The sequence below is a fragment of the Oryzias latipes genome, chromosome 2 (assembly GCF_053564925.1).
Source record: "Oryzias latipes strain Hd-rR chromosome 2, Olatipes_Hd-rR_3.1".
NCBI lineage: Eukaryota > Metazoa > Chordata > Actinopteri > Beloniformes > Adrianichthyidae > Oryzias > Oryzias latipes.
The window spans coordinates 49226692-49252599 of record NC_136238.1 but is presented as its reverse complement, the minus strand read 5'-3'; the positions used below and the strand labels follow the sequence as shown (position 1 = coordinate 49252599).

General features: G+C 40.6%; 2 protein-coding genes and 1 long non-coding RNA gene across 6 annotated transcripts in view; 2 read left to right on the top strand and 1 right to left on the bottom strand.

Moving 5' to 3' along the window:
* The window catches only part of LOC144988961 (NLR family CARD domain-containing protein 3-like), a 204062-nt gene that overhangs the window by 82698 nt on the left and 95456 nt on the right, over window positions 1-25908 (top strand). The gene's annotated exons all lie outside the window — the stretch shown is intronic.
* Window positions 1-25908, bottom strand: part of LOC144989228 (uncharacterized) — a 29949-nt gene that overhangs the window by 2547 nt on the left and 1494 nt on the right. The window contains exons 2-3 of the mRNA XM_078941409.1: window positions 20842-21366; window positions 263-805 (exon numbers count right to left, since the gene is read on the bottom strand). Of these exons, the coding sequence (XP_078797535.1) occupies window positions 263-805; window positions 20842-21366 (1068 nt within the window). The remainder of the gene's footprint in view (window positions 1-262; window positions 806-20841; window positions 21367-25908) is intronic.
* On the top strand, window positions 5907-18328 carry LOC144989501 (uncharacterized). The gene is made up of 4 exons (XR_013653737.1): window positions 5907-10468; window positions 16547-16664; window positions 17920-17987; window positions 18070-18328. It is a non-coding gene; the product is annotated as an uncharacterized LOC144989501 (long non-coding RNA).

Genomic DNA, 25908 nt, shown 5'->3' with positions numbered 1-25908 from the left:
TTACAAGAAAATCTCTTATCTTCTGCATGGATTCTTGTGTGAATTCTGAACAGAGATGTGTTGCAAAAGCTTTTACCACATTTTTTACAGATATAACATCTTTCATCAGACCCAGTTTCCATGTAGTCAGACGGGTTAGTGATTATTCTTGAGTTTTTACCAGAATTGATAGAGGAAAATCTCTCTTCTTTTTGAGATTGTTTGTATTTCTTACCAAGGTTTGTTTTCTTGGGATTTTTTCCAACATCAAAGTCACACTGACCTGCTGACATGTGAGAGCTGTCCACACTTTGGACATGTCTTCTGTCCCTCCTCTTCCTCTTATCTCTGTTCTGTGGGTCTTTCTCTTCATCTGTAGTTGATGTTGATTCTGTCTCTTCATATGTAGTTGATGTTGATTCTGTCTCTTCATCTGTAGTTGATGTTGATTCTGTCTCTTCATCTGTAGTTGATGTTGATTCTGTCTCTTCATCTGTAGTTGATGTTGATTCTTCATGTTGGTTTCCTTCTTCATCCTGACTATCAGTTACATTAAAGCTCTGCTGATTGTTTAGATCTGCTTCACTGTTCTCATCTTCCTCATAAGTAGGAATCTCCATCAAGGTATCAGTCTCCTGCTTCAGATCAAGCTGATCTTCATCCTGACTGATGCAGAGTTCCCCTGGTTCCTCCTTAATCTGTGAAGGTTCTGGTTCCTCCTGCTCCTCTTTGGTCTGTAGACGTTCTGGTTCCTCCTGTTCCACTCTGAAGTTCCTCTGCTGGATGCAGAGATCTTCCTCTTTAGTCATCCAACACTGGGGGAGAGCTGCAGAAACACAAGTAGAGGCCCTTTTATATGTTGTGGTGACTTTGTTTATTGTTAAGCACTAATAAGAAATATTGTAGTATCATTCAGAATATGCACAATAAAAAACGATTAATTTTTTTAAATAATTTTTTTTGTTTTCTTTAGCAAAACAGTATAAAACTGCACTGAAAAAGCCCCCCCATGAGGACAGCTGTTTCAGTCAATAAATAGTCTGAACCAGTTAAAGATAGAAAATAATATTTTCTTTGTTTTTTTAAGGAAATGAAAATGCAGATAAGTAATTCACAAATGGTACGAACAGGTCTTTAATGTTATATAACTGAATACTCAAATTAAATCATGCTGAAATAAATAGGACAGATGTACTAGAAAGGGGAAAGAGGGACTGACACAAAATGTTCTTTTAACCTGATTCTGTCTCTAATTATTTTCATATGAAATTATAAAAAGGAAAAAAGTCTGAAAACAAATAAAATGTTTTGGATTCTTGCCATTATTGACAGTAAAGATGCAGGCATCTATAGTAAATGTTTGACACAGTCTCTGAGGCTTATTTCAGCACAACACCAGCTGTGATATGCTGCTAATAAAGTTACGGTTCCGGGTTACACGGCAGGACGCGTGGCGTGCCTCTCTGCGAATACAACTATCTTCAAATTACTTAAAAGGTTGATTTTTCTCCAAAAAAGAGAGCTGACCATGCCCCCGAAGAAACCCCAGGAATATGAAGACCTCAAAAAAACTCTTGACATTATTCAAGAAACGCTGAAAAGTTTTATGGAACAAGTGTCGGCTAAACTAACGCCACTTTGGGAAATGATGGAAGAGTTCCTAAGATTTCGGGCTCAAAACGAGCAGCGAGAAAACCAGGTCGAGATTCTGGAGAAAAGACTGGACGATGTGGAACAGCAAGTAAGGATGAATAATGTCATTCTCACTGGAGTACCAATCAAGCCTCGAGCTAGCACTGCTAATGCTAGCGCTAGCGTAGCTAGCAGTGCCAATACGGAGATCGGTGCTGTGTCTTTGGAGCAGCAAATACATTCATTTCTCACATCTAAAGGGATTTCCCTGGATCTCAATACCATCGAGACCTGCCACCTGCTCCCCAGGAGAAAGGAGACGGATAAACCAGCGATCCTCATCAGGTTTGTGAATCACAAACACAAGCTAGCTCTGATGAATCTACGCAAAAATCTCAGAGGTTCTGCTGTTTATCTGAACGACCATCTGACCAGGAGGAATGCTGAAATCTCAAAACATGCACGGCTTCTCAGGAAGCGTAAGCAGATTGAGAACACTTGGGTTAAAGGCTGCAGGATTTATGTCAAACCGCTCGGTCCAGAGGACCGGACCAAGGTTCTGGTGGTCAACACCATGAAGGACTTTGAGAAGTGTTTGATCACGGTCGTCTGAAACAACATGGAGTAATAAACCAATGAGCCAAATAATTTCAAGAAATATGACACGTGGATTCCTCACTTTCTCTGTATGTCTGACGTAACCTGAATAACAGCAGAGTTCTGACCTGCAGACAACTTGACCTCAACTTTCACCGCAGCTGATATCAGCTGAAGAAGGATATGGACCTGAATCTAATGTCTGCAGACATAACATCGAAGAGAACTATAAACTGTTTTGAACCCAGGAGATCAGCTGTTATCAGTAAAAGAAGAAATACCAACCTTGGACAATCGACAGTTATGGACCCTTTTTACTCTTCCCCCTAGAGCATTTCTTTATTATAAAAAAAAAAAAAAAAAAAAAAAAAAAAATTAAAAAACTTATTGAAAATTGTTAAATCGATTGAATTTTAATATTACTTCACTTTCTCCAAAACTTGATAAATTGATTCAAAAATCTTTCCTAATGTAGCATAATTTTGCACATGTTTTTAACTTTTGATACTTGATGAAATTTTTGCTATGAAAATTCCTGAAACAGTGTTGTCTGCTTTACTGATATAGTATTATGTTTTATTCATATGAATGGCTTTGCTAGCGTAGCTATAAGTAACATAATCTGCATATATTTCAGATGATTGATCTGCATTTGCCATGTTGATTTCTAAAATAGTTATTTTTGACGTAATACTTAAGTAATTCATCTTTGTCATGTGCTTTATCGATATCTTATGATTTTTAATTCTGTCTGATTAAAAACTGGGAACCGGATATTGATAAATCATGTAATAAAATGGTTACAGTATAATCGGGGTGGGATTATATAAGTTCGCTTCCTCCCACTCCCTTTCAAGCAATATTTATTAATGTCTAATTATCCTAAGTTTGATTAGTTACTGTATGAATGTATAACTGATGCTTATATTGCTGTTGTGTATTATTTCTACTTAATTGCTTGAAATAAACCATTTCAAATCAAATCAAAAATCAAAACATTCACATGTCTGTTATTGTATTTATTTTATTTAGAATCATCTCCAGGACCGAGGTCTGGGGCCCCATCAATCAGGGTCAAAAACTTGCCTGTGGTGGTGTTGGTGGGTGTGTTTATGTGTGCGTGTTAGCCTGGAGGTGATGCTGGCAGCTCATATCTCACCCTCCGTTCTTTCAAAACCATATCCAGTTGACGGTTGAACCAGGACACCCACACCCCTGACTCATCATTCTCTGCCATACAGCATCACATACCAGTCCGCATCACCAATAGACATTCAAATCATTTGTATTCATATCCACGTGCCTCGCATGTTACATGTCTCCGGCCAATTCACACATCAGTCACAAAACCCATGACATGCACACATAAGATTGTACCCACAACCATGAAGATGACTCTTTTAAATGTCAGATCCCTTTTAAATAAGTCTTTTATCATTAATGATCTGATTTTAGACCATGATTTAACCTGTTTGTTTTTAACTGAAACCTGGCTTGGCTCTGATGCACCAGCTATTCTCACTGAGGCTTCTCCACCTAATTTTAACTTTTTATTTTCAATCAGGGGAGGAAAGAAAGGTGGAGGTACAGCATCGATTGCTCACAAAAGAATTTTATCTGAAAATATTTTACTTGGTAAATATTGTTCATTCGAGCATCATGCTTTTGTCTTTGGAGACCCTCCTGTTTTAACTGTCACAGTATACAGACCACCAACCCCTCCTTCCTGTTTTATCGAAGAATTTTCAGAACTTTTATCATCTCTTCATATTAGGTACAATAGGATTTTAATTACTGGTGATTTTAATTTGCATGTTGACAATTGTAATGATATTTATGCCTGCGAGTTTTTAAATCTTCTAAACAGCATGGATTTTCAGCAGCATGTCACACAGCCAACTCACAACAGAGGACACACCCTGGACCTGGTCATTACCTATGGTCTGTCCACTGGGGTGTCCTCTGTTGTTGACATAGCCACCTCAGACCATTACTGTGTGTTTTTTACTTTCACCAGTGAAATCCAGCAGGAAGCCTCCGTGAGAACTGTGAGGAAGCGGTATTTAACTCCTGAAGTGGCTGCAAGTTTTATTGATGTTTTTAAGCAAACTCCTGCTCAGATTTTACCTGCACCCTGTGATTTTATTGTTGATCATTTTAATAACAGACTTCAGTCTTCCATAGATGCAGTGGCTCCATTCAAAGCGAAAACAATAAGAGCCACTCCTAAAATGCCATGGAAGACTGACGACATTAAGGGTCTGAAGCAGAACTTCAGGAGAGCAGAGAGGAAATACCGGAAGACGAAATTAATAATTCACAAAGACATTTTTAAAGAACAACTCAAAATCTACAATAACTCAGTTAAACGGGCCAGAACCTCTTATTTTTCAAAAATCATTTCAGAAAATAAAAACAACCCCAAATTTCTTTTTAAAACAATTGATATTTTAATAAACAAAGACTTCAACAAGTCCTCCATGCCATCATCTAATGCTGCATGTGAGGACTTTGCAGACCACTTCATGGGTAAAATCAATGCCATAAGATCAAACATTTCATCCATGCAGTACACTGATCTTAACAGACCACCAGCATTGTTTTTACCAGAAGAAACACTGGGGAGTTTTGTCCTGGTTGATGCAGAGATGATTGGTCGAGTTGTATCCCAGGTAAACACTACAACCTGCCTTTTAGATCCCATTCCCACTTCACTTTTTAAAACATTTTATGGATTCTTTGAGTCAGAGCTTTTAAATATAGTAAATTGCTCTCTTCAGACGGGGGTCTTCCCCTCTGCCTGTAAGACGGCGGTGGTGAGGCCCCTTCTGAAGAAGAGTCAATTAGATCCAAAAAATCTGGATAACTATAGACCCGTATCCAACTTACCATTTTTAAGTAAAATAATAGAAAAAAGTGTCGCTACTCAACTGCATGAGTTTTTAAATGCCCAAAAAATTTTAGAAAAATATCAGTCTGGTTTTAGGAAAAGCCATAGTACAGAGACGGCTCTTTTAAAGATCGTTAATGATCTTAGATTAAACTACGACTCACAGAAACTTTCTGTTCTGGTGCTGCTGGATCTTAGTGCCGCTTTTGATACAGTAGATCACCAGATTTTATTAGACAGACTTAGTAGTCTAGTGGGCCTTTCTGGAAATGTTCTTAAGTGGTTTTACTCTTACCTGACAGATCGACACTTTTATGTAAGTATGGATACGTGCTCTTCAAGAATCCACGAAATAAGTTGTGGGGTTCCCCAGGGGTCGATTTTAGGGCCAATACTTTTTAATTTGTATATGTTGCCTCTTGGGGAGGTCATCAGGAGACATGGCGTTGACTTTCACAGCTATGCTGATGATACACAGCTTTACATCGCCGTGTCTCCTGATGACCTTGAACCGGTTAACACTCTTTTAAACTGCATTTTAGATATAAAGTTGTGGATGGCAGAAAATTTCTTACAGCTCAACCAGGACAAAACTGAAGTATTAATCATCGGTCCTGAAGACAAGAGAGAGATGATTTTACCACATCTTCATAATTTTAAACCTTCTCAATGTGTGAGAAACCTGGGCGTACTTTTTGACTCTGAGCTAAATTTTATCCCACACATTAAAAATGTCGTTAAGACAGGATTTTATCATCTTAAAAACATTGCCAGAGTCCGCCCATTCCTCTCTCTTGCTAGCACAGAGGTACTAATGCATGCTTTTATTTTCAGTCGTTTAGATTATTGTAATGCCCTGCTCTCTGGTTTACCCAAAAAGTCTCTTTCAAACTTACAACTTCTACAGAACTCAGCGGCACGAGTTCTGACGAGGACCAGAGGGCGGGAACACATTACACCGGTTTTAAAATCGCTGCATTGGCTCCCTGTGCGTTTCAGGATTGATTTTAAAATGATTTTAAAATTCTTTTAATGGTTTATAAATGTTTTTATGGTCTTGGGCCTTCTTATTTAAATGATATTCTTTTAAAATATGAGCCCTCGCGGACCTTGAGGTCTTCCGGTACTGGCCTCTTAGTTGTTCCCAAGGTGAGGACCAAAACTTATGGTGAGGCTTCGTTCTGCCATCACGGTCCTCGCCTGTGGAACGGCCTGCCAGAGAGCCTCAGGGCTGCAGAGACTGTAGAGGTTTTTAAGAAGAGGCTCAAGACCCACCTTTTTAATTTAGCTTTTAGTTGATTTTAACTGCTAATTTATTCTATTAGTTTTAGTATAGGCTATTTTATGTATTTATTTTAATTTTATGGATCTTATTTTCAATTTTATGTTTTTTTTTTGTTTTTTTTTTGTTTTTTCTTTTTTATGTTTTTAATTTTTAGCATCTTATGATTTTAGCCCCAGTGTTTCTTGAGGGGATCTTTTCCTCCAGGGATTGCCGGCTTGGTCAGCGGTTGTTGCTGCAGTTGTTGCCCTTGCTGGGGCGGCAGGGGTCTAATTTTACAGCTTTTGGCTGTGAAGGGGACCCTGGTGTTGTCCCGGTCTGGGTGGGCACTGTGGCGATGTTCCGGTGGCCGGGCTGGCTCCTGGTATGAAAGGATTCCCAGATACTGTTTCCTCACAGCAGAGCTAAGCCATACTTGTTTATTTATTTATTTATTTATTTATTTATTTATTTATTTATTTATTTATTCATTCATTCTTTTACAGTTACATAGTCATATTTCATTGTACGTGGGAGCCATGGGTCATGTGGTTTAATGGAGGGGAGTGGGAAGGGTGAAGGGTGGGTTGGGGTTTTTATTGTAATGTTGTGTGTTTACTGTTTTTAGTGTTAAAGCGCTTCGAGCTGCACAAAGTGCATGAGAAGCGCTATTTTATAAATAAAGTTTGATTTGATTTGATTTGATATGGTAAAAATGTGTCAACATGGACAAAAAAAAAATGGCTAAATTTAAATTAGCCATTTTATAACATATTTCCTTTTGCTTCAAGAATCAGTTAATTATTTTAAAACAGAATTTTAAAATATTCATTTTAATCATGTTGAATGTTATTATAATTGTATGTCTTTTTTTCAGAAACTCTGATTTTTAAATCAATATTTTCCAAAGTAGCTTTGTTTTTATTTCACTTTGCTGTTTTTCACAATGACTTATTTATGTCATGAAGAGTTTTTCCAGCAGAATGAGTGTCTGTCAATCAGTGAAAGTGGGTGGGATCTAAACATTGGCTGATCCCTGGTAATCGACTCGTGTTCCTAGATACCCGCTCTGTGGTGTTCCAGTCAGAGAGATGACATATTTCAGCGATGTCTGCACAGCTTTGCTGACATTACAGGATCACATAGAGACAAAAAATCTGTCTGCTGCAGAAGATGCAAACATGGACCACTATGTTTTTTTAATTTGCAATTTGCAATCATTGGTCTTGTTGTTACACTTCAGTTACAGGGACACCGTGACTGGTCGAGATGCATCTTGGGTATGCGTGATGCATGACGGGATATTGTTCACAGCCAGTCCGGTAGGTGAAGCAGCCAGCCTAATCTTATGATATTTTTTCTGATTTTCATCGAGACAATAATAGATTGATCATTCTTGCTTTTATTTTTACCCCTATTAAATGCTCACAGAGACACGGAAGTAGCGGCAGAAAGCAGCTTTTGCAGCAAGATGGTCGGAGAGCCTACCAGGATGTGAATGTGAAGATATCTGCTGTAAATCCAACTATTACTCACATCCGTGTCTATGAATAACAGGAAAAATGATCCGCTAGGAGTTAGCATGTAGCCCAATAGCCTTCGAATGTAAAGCGACTGCTAAAGAGTATGTTAATAAAAGACAAGTCCTGAGTATTATTATTCGTATTCGACCCTAAACTACAATATCAGCTGGCTGTCTGTCTACTGGCCAGCCAGCAGCCCGAATGCCGGCATGACAAGCAAAAGAGCTCTGCGGTGGAGCTATGTCTGGTGAGTCATATGGCAAAGCAGCAAGCCGAGGTATCAGAAATCTTATATTCAATAATAAATTGATCATTCTTGTTTTTCTTTTTCCTTTCTTGAATGAATGTGGGTCACAGAGACATGGAAGTTACCGCTGAAAGCGTCTTTTGCGGTCGGACGGAGAGCATATTTATGTTTATGAATGACTTATGACGTGAATAAATATTCCGTTCACACGACTTAAATATTTCGTTCGTACAAATGAATCATTTCGAGGGAACAGAATATTATCTCGTGGGAACAGAATATTATCTTGTGGGAAAAAGATAATCTGTGGGAACGAGATGTATTTTAGTTTTTTTATGTCAGGACATGGGCTCCGTATATTTGAAATTTCATTTTCAAAAAGTTCTTTAGTTAATGTGTAGCAAAATTCAGTTAGAAATGTCTAATTTGAAAATTATAATGGATTAACAGAAATGCTTTTTCATTTTCACAATGTAACTGCATCAAATGACTCAAAATTAAATTAAAAAAAACAATCCTTCAAAATACTTTTTCATTTTCTACTTAAAAACCGCTTATTCTGTGTCATAAATAAAACCAAAAGGCAAAGAGGGGATTTATGTTGTCACATCCACCCTGCGAATAGTGTTGCAAAACTCAATTCCAGTTAGCATTTCAAGAGGGGATGAGGGGGGATGATGTCAGTGTGTGTTAGTCCAACCAGCAAACGCCAAAAGTTTAGCATGGTGAAATCTGTTAGTGCTGTTCATGGGGCTGTAGCTGTCCTGGAACAGCAAAATCAGCAGGAACCTGCAGGAGACGATCTTCTAAATGTGCTTTTATTACTGTTATGATTATTATTATTAAGGGTAGAGCTGTGACGATAACTGCATCACCGCATCACCACCGCGGAGATGAGGTCATCACTGCATCACCGCACTTTTATTTTGAAAGTTTATTTTATTTTTTTTACGTTTTGCATATGGTGCATGATTGGAACTAGGCCTGCACAATATTCCGCAAATTTATCGTTATTGCAATATCAAGCAGTGCAATTTCCGTATCGCAAAAGTCAGCAAAAAATCGCAATAAATGGTTACCTTAAATCTGCTACAACAATCTTATGGCAGCTTGAAGCATTTAACGAATCAAATAAATTCATTTAGGAATTTGACCAATTGGATGGACCCTTTCACGTTGTTGACCAATCAAATGAGCCTTTTTATGTTAGAGATTTGCCTCCTACGTCAACGAGGGTCATTTGGAGTATAATTTTTAAACGGTTGCAATGAAATGGTAATGATGTTTTTGGTTGTTTTGCTATTTGTTTATATACCGCAAATAATATCGTTATCGCAACATTGATCACTCATATCGCATATCGCAAGTTTAGCTCATATCGCGCAGCCCTAATTGGAACTATAATAAACACATTAAACACATTCATCTTTGCTGATAATTTACTTTCTCTGCTAGTCCTGTGTTCAGACTTCAAGGGTTTCTATGGGAAACCTTTTATCAGTCTTCTCCTTCTCTCCTCGTCCCACCGCCTGCGCGCGCGGGGCTGTCGTAGAAGCACACACACATCCTGATTCTACAAAAGAAGTTTCTGTCTTGCGAGGAAGTACGACAAATTTACTGCGTTCTAATTGTTTATTTCCATTAAGCTGCGTGCGTTCTTAAGTGCGCGACACGGCCGCCCGGGAGGATTTGTGTTGGGGGGGGTTTTATATCAGTCTCTCGAACATGAACGCGGGCTGTTAGATTTCCATGAATATCACTACATGTTTTGTTAACGCGGAGCCTCCTGCCCCGCGTTCTTCATGGGTGTCAGGCATCATGGCTGCCAGGAAGGTGACAAAGTGTCTGCAGTCTGTTTATTACTGGGCAATAGATAATATTCTGAGAAGATGTCTGTACCAGAGAGCACAGGTGAAGCCTCACATGTGGTGAAGAATCAACACGCACCCCTAACACACGTCGAGTGTGCGCGCTTCTTCCTTCTAGTCCTACACAGTCAATCTACAACATAGTTGGTTCATTAGTTCAATAGGTAGTAGTTAGTTGTTACTGTTATTTGTTAATAAAGAATACTTCGTTGTTGTTGTTGTTGTTTCTCTTTTGGCTTTTTCCATCAGGGGTCGCCACAGCGAACGAGTCGCATGGTAAACTTGGCAACGTTTTACGCCGGATGCCCTTCGTGACGCAACCCTCTCAAAGCAACCGGGCTTGGGACCGCCAAAGAAGTAGAGAAGGGAACAGGGAGCAGCCCGGAGTCGAACCCTGGTTTCACGGACGGAAGGCGCCGCAATCCAGCATGAGCTAAACCGGCTCCCAATAAAGAATACTTCGTTGTAATTGTATGTATTTCTGATGCAGCCGCTGGGGGATTTTGTGTTTTTTTTTTTTTTTTTTTTGGGGGGGGGGGGGGGGGGGGAGTTGGCGGCTGTGGTTAACCGCGACACAGCGCCCCCTGGTGGTGCATCACAGCAGTGATCAAAAATCCGGCACCGTCACAGCTCTAATTAAGGGCCTGCTCGCTCGTGATTTTTAAATCCGTGCGGCCAGTGCTTCTTTCTTGGCTGCAAGAAGGGTTAGCATTAGGCCAATATGTGCTAAAAACATTAGCCGTGGCGGAACACATCTTCGATTCAAATCCACAAATGCTGACAATGAGCACTGCGCGAAAAGAGACAGAATCGGTAAATATCTGTTGGCGATACTTTCTTAAATATATAAAGAATCTGGAGCATTTCTGATGCATATCCAGACATGAAGCATATCTGAAGATATCCGGGCAGAAGATACTGGTTGTATCTTATTTTGCTCATATCCAAGTTCCGAATATGACCTGAAGTCAAATCTGGAAATATCTGGAGTTAAGATACTGAAGAAGATAAATATCATGTAGTATCTGTAGTGTATACTTATCTAAGTGTTGAAGCATCTCTGATGCATATCCAGACATGAAGCATATCTGAAGATATCCGGGCAGAAGATACTGGTTGTATCTTATTTTGCTCATATCCAAGTTCCGAATATGACCTGAAGTCAAATCTGGAAATATCTGGAGTTAAGATACTGAAGAAGATAAATATCATGTAGTATCTGTAGTGTATACTTATCTAAGTGTTGAAGCATCTCTGGTGCATATCCAAACATGCAGCATATCTGAAGATATCCGGGCAGAAGATACTGGTTGTGTCTTATTTTGGTCATGTCCAAGTTCCGAATATGACCTGAAGTCAAATCTGGAAATATCTGGAGTAAAGATACTGAAAAAGGTAAATATCCTGTAGTATCTGTAGTGTATTCTTATCTTAGTGTTGAAGCATTTCTGGTGCATATCCAGACATGCAGCATATCTGAAGATATCCGGGCAGAAGATACTGGTTGTGTCTTATTTTGGTCATATCCAAGTTCCGAATATGACCTGAAGTCAAATCTGGAAATATCTGGAGTAAAGATACTGAAGAAGGTAAATATCCTGTAGTATCTGTACTTATCTAAGTGTTGAAGCATTTCTGGTGCATATCCTCCGTAATTACCATTGCCGCTGTAGGTACCATAACCGTTCGGCCTGGAACTTCCGTTCGGGGTCCTTTGACTAGTGCTGACGTCACATTATGTGATTGGCTGTATGTTGGTCTGATGACGTGTCAAACAGTGATTGGTCTGGACAATTTTATACTACCATAGAAGAAAATATTATGACGTCTGTTGTAAACGAACAGAGCTGCGAGATAGAGCGAGATTGTATTCGAAACGTGCCTTTATTATTGTTATGATTATTATTGAATTCATGTTCTCTTATAGTTTTTTTAATCTGTGAACCCATTGCTTTATTATTGACAGAACGGACCCGGAAGTGCAACATTTAGCCGTGCAGACAAAATTGTCAGCCACAGCTGAACTTAAACTGGAATAATGAGCGGATTGTGACAACATGTCTTTATAAAAATGACAAAGAACATTGTCAGACACAATTTATGAGGGAAAACTCCTTTAGGTTACAATAGGGAACGTGAAATGAAAATACGTAGAGCCCAGGCAGATGTCGTAGTGTGACGTCATACTCAATCGAAAGGACCCCGAATGGAAGTTCCAGGCCGAACGGTTTTGGTACCTACACCGTATTTTGTGATGTGTGCAAAGGCGATACTGCATTAGGACATGTATTGTCTCTGGATATTAAATGTATCACTTGTTTGATAAGTGCCATGCCTAGCAATTTATGTGCACAAGATACTTCAAAAGCACATATATTTTCCAGACATATATTGTTTGTGACAAATTTGAATTACACATTGTGACACACATGAATTACTGATCTGTAATGCTGAGTTTGCTCTGCACTTATATTTTCCCACAATTGTTTAAAAACAGGTGTGAAAAGTATCGACAAGGCAACCCAAGTTTGATTAATACAGTGGCACTTCGGGCATACAACAACTTTTGACATTTTCAACAGCCAATTTCTCCCTGAGCATGTATCAAGTGGCAGAAAAGTCTTTTGTGATGTTTTGTAAAACAGTATCACATATTAAAAGACATAAGAAACCTTTTAAAAAACTTTAGGATCATTTTTAGTAAGAAATCAATGATAACTGCTGCTCTGTTTAGTGGCTTAAATGTTTTCAGGGAGTGGGTGAAGACAGTTTTTTTACTTTATTGTACAAAATGTAAGTACAGCCAGGAGAGCATACATCTTACATGCATTTTACACAAAAACATTCAGGTTTCCACAACTTTCATACAAACAGCTTTCTTAAGGCTTTTAGAGATGTTGCGGAGATACATTTCTATTTGTTTGATTAACAAGGGGGGGGGGGGGGGTAGAAGATGAATAAAATTAGCATTTATGAATATACTATTTGCCAAATATAATAATAAGATTAATTATTAGTTTTTATTTGAGTCAAAGTTTTTATTATACAAGCCAACAATTATATATTCAAATTTCAGAGTGAAGTAGGGGTGAATATAATTTCTGATAAATTGTAAACAGAAAAAATTCTAATTTCAGTACAATTCCAAAAAAGATGGTTAATTGCTTTTGGATGCTCTTTGCAAAAAGGACAGTTAGGATCAATTTTTTTATGTATCTTAGCATGAATTGGTTAGTGGGGGAAAATTTTGTGAATGATTTTAAAAGAAACTTCTTTCATTTTTTTATTTATCATAGATTGTTGGGTCACACTCCAGCCTCTTCCCAAAATACTGCCGGGATCAAAACGTCTTCAGTAGTTTCGAAGCCGCAATATATATATATATATATATATATATATATATATATATATATATATATATATATATATATATATATATATATATATATATATATATATATATATATATATATATATATATATATATATATTTTATTGAACAAATGCAACATACAAAACAAAAAAATGCTCGAAGCAGCAATATACCACGAGGAGAACGAACAACCGTGACGTGTTACCCAGACTCCAGTAAAGTGAAATTTGATTGGTCACATTCTGCAACGCGACCAATCAGCTGTTGAGTTACAGCACTCCACACCGCCATGACGTAATCTGTTTGAAAACAATGGCAGTGGTAGGTCCGAAGATGAAGACGGAAAAAAAGAATAAAAGTTGACCGTAGGACCATGGAGGACTGTGTTGCGCGCACACCTTCTAGTAAGCGAGGCCGACCGCGTCCTCACAGCAACGAGACCTCAGAGGATCCGGGATTCTGCGGCAGTGACCCGGCCGAGCCGATAAGTTCAGGGGCCTGTTGCACAAAAGTAGAATTAAGACATCCTGGATAAATGACTAAACTGAGCTCAATGAAGCCAAAACATGTGCGCCCAGGCTTAATTGGTTGCACAAAGACCAAGCCAGGATGAGCAGACACGGATTCATTAAGCCAGGTGAAACCAATCCTTGATAGGTGCGCGCTCACGGTTCACTCAAATAGACCCCGCCACAGATCACAGTTGCGAATTCGCCATGCGCACGCCGTTCAAATTCTACAATTTCTAATTCCAACATTTTGTCCACAGTAGCTTGCCATTGATGCCCGAGTTTCAAGAAGATCGATAAAAATCCCTAGGACGAGTTTTCAGTTGTATCCGTTACTAAAGGTGCTTTTTTTGTAAAATTCAAGATGGGCGCTCCTTGCCAAGGTCAAAGGTCAACGAAACTTCTTTGGTTATTGTAGAATCATGGTCTAGGCATGTGTGTGCGATTTCATGAAAATCACTCGAACGTGTCGTTTTCCCATATTGTCAAAAAACACGAAAATTGCCATTTATCTGAGTTCGCCACAGAACGGCCGCCAAGCCGTAGATCGTGTGGCCGTCCCATAATGATTTCAAAACATCTTTGGGATATCCCCGACAAGTGTGTTTTGGTTTCGTGACTGTATTTTGAAGTACATTTTGTTCGGCCCCATACGCGATTTTCGGCCCATTCATTTTTTTGACGGGATCGCTGGCCGTGATGTCATCGTCTTCGGGGGGGTGACGTTGACTTTGTGGAAAATTCATTTACAATTTATCCCAGGTGTGTGCACGTTTTGGTGACTTTTCGAGCATGCGGCGGGGGTGACATTCTCGCTGAAAGGCGGCAAAGTCGTTCCAACTGCGAAAACAATATGGTCCTTGTAGTCAGTGACTGCTGCTGCGGGCCATAATTACCAGCCAATTAATTTTAAGAAAATGTAACTTGTCATTTCAACCAGAAAATGTTATGTTTGTAAATCATACGTGAATAATCATGTCGATCGTACATCAAAATAATCCATTTAAAAGTTACTAATTTCAATCATGTTGATCCAACATGATACCATTTAATTAGATACATTAGTAATCGCAAGGAATTGTGGGATACCATTTTCTTTGTCTATCTGGGCAGATTAGGGTCTAAGTGTGAGTTTTTGTCCATGGGTTTTATTGTCTAGCTGTTTTATTATGTTTTAACTAGTGATTTAAGCTGTTATGTTTATTTATTTTTCTGCACCACGAGTTAAGAGTGGGGGAGAGGATGATGACCAACCCCTTTGTGCGGCAAAGTGTTAATGTTACAAAACTTAAGACAGAATTCACATTATTTGAGCTCCTGTCTTGTGATGTGGGACTTTGCTGCATAATTCATGTCTTAGCTGTGAAAATTAAAAGACCCATTGGTTGTAACTTTGGAAAACATTATCAATGTCAGATGTATATGTAGTTATATCAACATAAACTGTGTTGGGTAGTCATACAAATTTAAGTTGAATAAACTTAATTTAATGAGGTGTGACCAATTGAAGGGATTCAATTAAGTTAGATCAACTTCTTTCTTTTGAGAGTGAGCAACAATATTAATTTAAAGTTGGGTCCAACTGTAGTATTTAGATTGAATCAACTTAAATTTATTAGTTTGAACCTAAGTACATTAAGTTGGATCAATATGATTCATTTTTGTTCAAGTAACGCTATCTAATCATGTGGAAATCATTTCCATATTTTTTTTTATGTTTATTCAAAGTGAACGTTTCTTGAGTGTAGTTTACCTGCTTTGTTTTGTCCTTATTTAATAAAGGAACATAATGTTACACATTGTGTTTCTATATTCATATTGAATGTGTATTATTTTATATGACAGAGTACTAGGGCCCCACTGAGGAAAAAGGATAAAGTCATAAATTTAAGAGGCTGGTTCTTTCTGCAGAAAAGCAACATATTCTTTTTACAGTTTTGATAGTTATGACAATGTGATACTTCATATTCTGGCACATCAGCATGTCTTCGTTTATGAAACCATACTGAAGGACAATTTCAGGAAATGCCCCACATCTGTCATTTTAACAACTGTCCTCCTTTAAAACAACTGGTTACAATATTATGACTTGTCTTTTTTTCCCTCTGTGACCCTAATGTTCTATCATTTTACATATAGCCTTATAGTCTATGGGAAACTGTAAATTATCTAATGATAGCAACATCATCTAAAACTCATTATTTATCCAAAATGATTGAAATTAATGATCACAAACGTTTAAATAATGACAGTGGGTCTAGTTATATGTGATAACAATGTACAGTGAGCAGTGAAATATCTATTGGTTTCCATTTGTGGCAACTGCTGACTGACATTAGGGATGAGATTAAATAGATCCTGGAATTTAGCCTGGTCTGGAGCAGGCTAGCTCCACAGAATAAATCTCCATGGTAACTTATACCATAACATATCCTCCTGCCCCCTATCCAGCTTTAGTGCAACCGGATTGGGGATCAATTGAGCCAGGATCACCAAGATATCCTGGCTTAATCCCTTATCCTACTTTTGTGCAACAGGCCCCAGGTAAAACTTTTGATCTAATGGGCATGTTTATATTCGGGGCTTGGATGCTACGGGGTTATATTTAAGCAATTCCGGGGGCCATTTTAAATAGCAAAAATAACCCACATCCTTCCCTTTTTTCAGGAAAGGAGCATTCATCTGAAGCAATATAAACAGAATCACAGAGGCTGGACGACGTGGGAAAAACCAAGAAGAAGCTACAAGGAAACCGGATACGACCCCCCCCCCCCTCGAAGTTTCTGTACGTATCTTCAGTGTGTATAACTATTTTGTGCTGAAAAACTTCGCTTTTGTATAAAACTTCAAGTAACCCAGAAACGTCATCACGTCGAGCAGCGACTTTAACGGGGTAAACAGCAGAGGACGTGACCGTACAGATTCAATGAAGTGTGTGGAGGGGGGGGGGGGGGGGGGGGTCCGCTGCACACGTAGAACTGGGGCCTGTGATCCGTATGGATCATGGATCATCCGCGCAGCCTAGTAGCTTCTCCTGGGATTCGGTGTCAGACCGTAAAACCGCATCATCACCCACGGGACGTCATCACCGCTGACCCACACTTTGATTTATTTATTTGAAGTTACAGGACTGCATATGGTGATTTGAACTATAAACATATTCCTCTTTGCTAATTATTGCGTATTCTCGTGCGGTTATGGACTAATGTTGGACACCCTGTGCACCATGTCAATTAGGTTTCTTTTAGGTGTTGGGGGCGGCCGTGGCGTCACTCCCTCCCGATTCCCCCGCTGCAGCGACCGCCGTGGGCCTGTGTATCTCCATGGGAGCAGGAATTCAGTGCGGCAGGAAACATCGTCCCCCGTTAAGATCCTCACTGAAAGCTGACAAGGTAAACGTGTGGTGTTCCGGTCACGCAACACGAAGACGGACAAATAAAAGCAGCAGCACGAGCCACTAAAGCAGCCAAACAGACAAACACGTGTTCACTTTTTTTGCACTTTAAAAAAGGTTGTTCATGTTTAGCCTATGTTGAACCTTTCCTGCGATGACTTTTCTCTTTCTGACAGTCGTCGGAAAACGTTGGCGGATCTTCCTTTGGGGTTCACCTCCCCGTTCTGACCCTCAGCGTGGGTTAATAAAGAACCAATCAGCCTTCTTCTGGGGTAAACGTTCTATTATTACTGTTCTCCTTCACTCCATCCATAACATGAACCGCACCCCCAACACTCTTTCGCTGCACGCGCTCCCTCCTTCTTATACACCCCCCTGCTGACACACCAGGGTTTCAGCACATACACATATTCACTCTACAACAACTATTTAGTTAGTTAGTTGTTCTTTGTTTATGTGTTTAATAAAAAATACTGTGTGCTGATTATTAATTTCCATTTTATTCATTTCCATTATAAGCTACGTGCGTTCTTGAGTTTGCCACTCGGCTGCTGGGGGGTTTTGTGTTGGGCCGGTGCCTGTATTCTAGAACATTGGCCAGAACAGCAATGTTACTGTAACGTAACAGACTTCTTCTTTCTTTCAGATTCTTGTCCATCACATACACAAGAACCTCAGAGAGCAGCTCCAGTGGAAGGTCCGGGCAGATGACAAGTATGTTTGTTTCTCACTGTTGTTTTAGGAAACTTGACAAGAACTCCAGTCAGTTATAAAATATTGTCTTTTTTTTTTTTAGCTTCAGAACACCGCACAATGAGGAGATGACGGCAGCAGTGAAAGATGTGGAACCAAATTGGAGTTTCCACCAAGTTAGAAGTAAGCACCAACATGAAGTTGGATTTACAAAACTCGCCATAAGTTAGAGATAATGCGAGAGACTCAATGTCAAGTATTCAGTGTTACTTTCTTTTCAGGGATTTTTGGGATAGGATGGCAATTGTATTAGTGTGATGGACAGCTCATTTAGTGTTTCCATGTCTTAAGATCAAACACTAAGTTACAATAACGATGTAGCATTGACAATGGATAATTAAGATAAGCCACTGTGACACTGCATGGCACATTTTGAATATTCCTCTAATTAAAATAATATTTTCCTTTCCTGTTGGTCCACAGCTCTTCAAAAAGAGGCTCAAAATTTATGAGAAGATTCTCAATCTAGAGGATCTGTCATATATAAAAGGAGCCAATGCAAACTATGTCAGCGACGAGGAAAGTGACGAGGACAAACCATCTTATTATCAAGCCTCGCCAAAGTGGCGCTTCACTAGGCTAACCAGGGTGATGCTGAAATGCCAAAAAGCCTGGGATGAAAACCGGAAGAGTGGAATTGAGCCAAAATTACGCATTAGACACTCAGCTGGCTTTACTGAAAGAAACCTACCACCAGTCAAGAGCTGCTATCTGGCAGAAGAAAAAAAAAGGATACATGTTTGTCTGTGGTTTTTGACTTATTTATTTATTTTGTAATAAAATATTTTTGAGTAATACCGGTTTTCTGTCACCTTTAATTTTTATATATATTTTTGAGATGACTGGTATCTTGAAATATCCTGACCTCGGATATCACTGGTGTTTGTTCTTCAGATATGTCTGCTGGCCATATGTTCCAAATCCTAACATCAGATATGACTGATATACAAACATCAGATATCAACAGATTTGACATGGATAGAATCTGGAAATATCCTGACCTTGCATATCACTAGTGACGCATCTCATATCTAGAATCTCATCTCCAGATTCTATCAGAAGAAAAGTGTCCCATACTCGGAGTTGATATGGAGCATATGAACATAGACATGAACTTAGAAACAGTCATGTCCGGAGAGTATCCACCGTAGATATCACAAGGTATGGGGTAATTCTGAGGATATCCAGACAAATATATCTCCTGGTTCTGGGGGCTTTTGCGCTGTGAAGTCTCTGTCCCAATATTTATGGACCTGACTTGCATTATGGGACAAGTGTGATGCATGATGGGATACATAGCATGTAGCCCTCAGATAAATAGCTCATTTGCTTGGTTTCTGGAATGAAATAGAAAGACCTGAATCCATTTTCTCAACTGCAAGACACGTCAATGAACCGAAAACACCGGAGTGAAATCTCAATCATTTCATTCATTAGATGCAAAATGACTGACATGACCAAAGAAACAGCTGTGCAGTCATAAACATGTGCAACACTCGTGTGCACTCGCTCACGTTTCATCCACAGATGGGCCCTCATCTCTGCGCCTGTCATCTCACCGGCAACAGTTTATGGAGGTTAAGAAAATACTCATTGTTGGTGTAAACATAGAGGTTGGAAGTCTAATATGATAAGAACAATTTTAAAAAGCTGCTTTAGTTGTAACTTGATATTTTCCTTCACCAAAATGTCACAGATTTCAATAAATATACCTCAAAATCAGGCTTTTTTCAGCAATTATTAGGGTTATATTAAAATAGATTCATTAAATTACTTAATAACAGGTGATGATTGATTAATCACACAAAGATTTCATCTCATGACAGTTCTAATAAAACTGTCATAATTCCTTATTTTTACATTTTTGAAAGCTACATTTGATAAATGATGGTCTTAACAGTCAGAAAAACAGAAATAAAAAGAATTTGTTAAACAGTGAAGTGGAACTTTGTGGTTCTTGTTGGGTTTTGGTCTAGAAGAAACTGGATCAAATGGTTCTTTTAGTGTTAAAGGTTCCAGACTCTTGATCTCCACTGAAGATATGAGTATGAAATGTCATTCCACAGACAAACCATCAACAAAATGATCCTGATGCTGCTGAGGTTCTTATGGAAGTGAAGCAAATCTCCGCAGAACTGAAATCACTGAGATTAAACAGCCTGAACATTCCTGGAGCTGAACTGGACACAGAAAAACCTCCCTGTTGTGTTTCCACCCACCAATGAGGAGCAGTTTGATGAAGATGAAGCTGCACTGGAGGAAGAATCAGTCCAGAAAAGATGGAGAACAATTCTGACACTAAGCAGTTTTTCACTGATGTGTTCAGGTTTGAATCTTTTCTGTCTGCAGATCCATGAGCAGGACCCTGTCTTTGGGTTTTAGCTTGAAATGTAGTTTTGGAAATAGAATCTGTCTGAATGTCTGGAATTGGAGACATGGAGACATCAAAGAGGTTTAGATGGATTTTGGGTTTGACAGAGAAATCTGCTGAAAAGAACTGAACTACAAACTTAGAACCACAGACGACAAAACAGATTGGACTTTTTTATCTGCTAACAATTTTCTCTTTGATCTGTTAAGGTTTCCTGTTTGTCGTTAGCTGGAGGGACTAACTAAGATCATATGATTTGAAGAATGTTGTGGGCTGCACTGACCAACAATGTCTTCTGTCTTTTCAACTGGAAGGGACAGAAGAGACTCTTCCAGGACACGCTGTTGATGGACTGCATGTTTGGAGAGCTTGAAGCTCAAGATAGAACCGTTGTTGAAGTGAACATACCGATAGTGTGGAGATGAAGATCAGAGTCACACTGACCTGCTGACATGTGAGAGCTGTCCACACTTTGGACATGACTTCTGTCCCTCCTCTTCCTCTGATCTCTGTTCTGTGGGTCTGTCTCTTCATCTGTAGTTGATGTTGATTCTGTCTCTTCATCTGTAGTTGATGTTGATTCTTCATGTTGGTTTCCTTCTTCATCCTGACTATCAGTTACATTAAAGCTCTGCTGATTGTTTAGATCTGCTTCACTGTTCTCATCTTCCTCATAAGTAGGAATCTCCATCAAGGTATCAGTCTCCTGCTTCAGATGAAGATGATCTTCATCCTGACTGATGCAGAGTTCCTCTGGTTCCTCTTTAATCTGTGGAGGTTCTGGTTCCTCCTGTTCCTCTTGAACCTGTGGAGGTTCTGGTTCCTCCTGTTCCTCTTTAATCTGTGGAGGTTCTGGTTCCTCCTGTTCCTCTTGAATCTGTGGAGGTTCTGGTTCCTCCTGTTCCACTCTGAAGTTCCTCTGCTGGTTGCAGAGATCTTCCTCTTCAGTCATCCAATGCTGGGGGAGAACTGCAGAGACACAAACATAACAAAGAGAATTTTATACGTTTACAGGACTTTGGGTTTTTTTCAAGCATCAATAAACTCTGTGATCATTGGAGAAAATGTCTAAGGAGTCTGGAGGACCAGAAGAGATTAATGGAAATAAATATAAATGCAGAGGTGGTGTTGAGGTGAACAGGGGTTCCATAATATTTTCCATTATCTTTTCATTATGCATGACAGGGGTTCTATTATATTTTCTATGTTCTTGTTATTCTGCATTTAATGGATTCTATATATTCATGTATATTGTATTGCAGAAATCTGCTTGATTCTTGCCTTCAGTAACAGATAATAGGTACCAAGGTCACCAGTAGGCCTGTTTTGGACTTTAGTCTCTGTTTTCTTTCTGTACTGGAGTGTTTATGGAGCCACAACACCTGCAATGCAGACTAGACAAAAACACACCATTCTAATGACGTATCTAGTATGTTTACATCTTCCCTTACTGGATAATAAAAAAGCCCTTTAGCCTTGAGGACAGAGAGAGGACAGCCACAGAGCCTAACAGGTCGTGTTTCTCCACCTCTCCCCTTTTGGAAAAGGTTTGAAAATTCATGCAGACTCTTGTGTGTCTTTTCATTTCTGCACATTTTGTCATGTAATAATGATGCAGCTCAGAATTGTTTGTGCACGACACTGTGCGACAGTGTGATTTACGACAGTGTGATCTACGGCAGTCGAGTTTGACATGCGTGTCTGGAGAGTGTTAATAAAGTGTCTGCTGTTAACCACCGAACTATTGCCACTTGTCATTCCACATGGTGTCAGAAGTGACCTGGACAGAACCAACGTCGAATACGGAGTAAGAAGACAAAGAACTGAGCGAAATGGCTAAGTTTAATCCGCCCGCCAACTTTCCCTTTGATAAGCCGACTGAATGGCCGAACTGGAGACAGCGCTTCGAGCGATACAGAATCGCCACAAAACTCAACAAGGATGAGGGGACGGTGCAGGTGAGCTGCCTCATCTACGCAATGGGCGCTGAAGCGGAGAATATTTTTAAGTCTTTTACATTTAACGAGGAGAGCGACAGAGACAAAATCGAGGTTGTCCTAGCAAAGTTCGACGACTTTTTTTTCCCGCGGAGGAATGTGATCCACGAAAGAGCGTGTTTTCACCAGCGCGTGCAGCGGACAGGGGAGAAAGCAGAGAGTTTTATCCGAGCACTCTATGAACTGTCAGACCACTGTGACTTCGGAGCGGCCAGAGAGGAGCACATCCGTGACCACGTGGTGGGGATCCAGGATAAAGAGCTCTCACGCAGGCTACAGGTGATGTCGGATTTAACTTTGGCGCTCACAGTTCAGACTGTACGGCAAGCAGAAGAGGTCGCAGCACAAGTGAGTCTGCAAGGGGACGCGGCGGCGGTTCAAGAGGTACGGCACAGAAATAAAAACACAAACTGGGGACAACAGCATAAACCAGGCAAGTCAAACGCACACAGTGAATGGGGGGAACCTGTGAAGAAATGCGGAAGATGTGGAAGGTTGCCACACAGAGGGGAGGAGAAATGTCCAGCTTCAAAAGCCAAGTGCCATAACTGCCACAAGAGGGGCATTGGGCCAGAGCATGTCGCAGCAGCAGGTCAGTGAACGAGGTCACAAGCAGAGGAAGGGGAGCAGACCTCCTACTTTCTCGGCTCCATATGCGATGCAAAAGGAAAAAAGTCTGAAGCATGGACGGTGTTGCTCCAAGTTAAATCTGTTCCTGTCCAATTTAAGATTGACACAGGGGCTGATGTCAATATTATAAACGAGGACACATTTCAAGCCCTCGACACAGGAAAGGTGTTACATCCACCTGACCTCCCACTAGACAGTCCCGGAGGAGAACTGTCCTGCCTTGGTTGCATTGATGAACCTCGTGAAAAGAGTAGATGAGATCGCAAACTATACAAATGAACAAACTGCTGGCAGTCAGCCCTTTGGGGAGAACGGTATTTTAAAAACGGCTCCAGTTAAAATTGAATTAAAAGAAGGTGCTGTGCCACACGCAGTTCACACAGCAAGGCGTGTACCGTTCCCCATGCTACAGAAAGTGAAAGAGGAGCTGTTAAGGATGGAGCAGAATGACATTATTAAACGCGTAATAAAACCGACAGAATGGTGCGCTCCAATGGTGCCAGTCTTAAAGAAACATACAGGCAAAGCCAGGATCTGTGTTGACCTAACTAAACTCAACAGGTCGGTGAAAAGAGAGCGGTACATTCTTCCAACATCAGATGAAATAACCTCTAAGTTGAGTGGTGCCACGGTGTTTTCATCTCTAGATGCTGCAAGCGGGTTCTGGCAGATTCCCCTGCACCCAGATAGCTGCGAGTTGACAACCTTTATAACACCATTTGGCAGGTACTGCTTTAAAAGGCTGCCATTTGGCATCACCAGTGCGCCAGAAATTTTCCAACGTAAAATGCTGGAAACTCTGGGAGGTTTGGAGGGTATCGAAGTCTTTATGGATGACATCTTGGTGCATGGAGCCACCATGGAAGAACATGACGCACGTTTGGAAAAGGTCCTACGTCAAATCGATTCAGCAGGCCTTAAACTCAACAAAGAGAAATGCTCCTTGAGGCAGAGCCAGTTAAAGTTTCTGGGTTACCTGATCGATAAGTCAGGAGTAAGGCCAGACCCTGAGAAAGTGGAGGCAATTAACCAGCTAACCCCACCTCAAAACGTTCAGGAACTGAAACGGGTGTTAGGCATGGTTAATTACTTGGGCAAGTACATCCCTTCACTAGCAACGGTCGGACAACCCCTTTTCGATCTCCTTAGAACAAAGAATGCATGGACCTGGGGTCCTTCACAACAGACAGCATTCAAAAACATCAAGGTCATGTTAACAACAGCCCCGGTTCTCACCTTCTATGATGTAACAAAGCAGACGGCGGTTTCCGCAGACGCCAGCAGCTATGGGCTAGGCGCTGTACTACTCCAGCTTCATGGAGAGGAGTGGAGGCCAGTTGCCTACTGCTCCCGTCACCTATCAGAGGCTAAGACTAGATATGCTCAAATCGAGAAGGAATGTCTAGCCAGCGTGTGGGCCTGTGAGAAGTTTGATAAGTATTTGCGCGGTTTGGATCGATTCAGGCTGGAGACGATCACAGACCCTTAGTGCCCCTGGTGAACAGCCGTAGCTTAGATGACGTTCCTCTGAGATGTCAACACCTTCTCATGCGGCTCATGAGGTACAACCCAGAGGCTGTCTATGTACCAGGCAAGACCCTCGTCGTTGCAGACACCCTGTCACGTTGTCCTCAGGCTTGTACCAGAGAGCCCACAGATATGCACAGCGAGGTTGAATGTTATGTAGCCACGGTAGTTCAAAGCATTCCTGCCTCTCAGAGTCGTATAGATGGCATCAGAGCAGCCACAGCCAAAGACAGTGAACTTCAAACCGTCATCGAGCTGGTAAGAAAAGGCTGGCCAGAATACAAAGAAAAGGTTCCAACACACGTCCGAGCTTACATGAAAGTTAAAAACGAGCTGGCAGAGACCAACGGCCTTCTCATCCGTGGCTGTAGAATTGTCATTCCTAAGTCTGAAAGGGGAGAGATCCTGAAGAAAATTCATGCAGGACACCAAGGGCTCACAAAATGCAGAGAGAGAGCTAACTCATCTGTTTGGTGGCCTGGGGCCTCATTTATAAAACTTTGCGTAGGATTTGCGTCAGAAGTGGCGTACGGATGAAACATAGGACGTGCGTACGCACAGAAGTATTCAGATTTATAAAACCGTGCGCACGCACATCCTACGCATCTTTCCCTTAATAAATCACAACCGATTCTAAATACAGCGCAGCTTTTGTGGCTTCATGACACGCCCATAGTTGCCCATAAATAGTCCGGGAAACGCCCACAAATGAATATTAAGGCGGGGGCCGCAAAATATCATCTTGGAGACCGCAAATAGCCCACGGGCCGCGAGTTTGAGACCCCTGCTGTACACTCTGGCACTGGTACACTGTCACTAGCCGCAGGTCGGAAGAACGAATCAATAGTTCTTTTACTCATAGCTCAGACGCACATATCAGGTTGTGATGATATTTGTCTCCGTTTCCTTCCCACAGATGTTTACGCGCACTCGATTATCTCTAGGCCCCTCCCCCTCCACATATTTTAGCCACTCACAGTGGCTTTCCCTATTCTTCTCACACGCAGTGGCCGCCTCACAGACGGGCATCACGCGAGTGTGTGCTCGCGTTTCATGAGTATGTGCGCGAGTGTGTGTCTGCGTGTGTGTGCGCTCGCATCTTATTGATTACTTCATTGATCATTGACGTGTCCCTTCCACGTTTAATGTATAAAAAATACGGAGGGTGGGGGAGGCAAATTTACTGGTAGCACATGTGCGACTGGATGTAAAATTCAGTCGCACACTCAAAAATTTCGGTCGCAAATTTAGTTTGCATTTTGCGACCAAATGGTCGCAGTCTGGAGCCCTGGTGCGTACGCAACATTTATAAATGAGGCCCCAGGTCTTTGGTGGAGGAAGAAAGGATTGAAGTGGA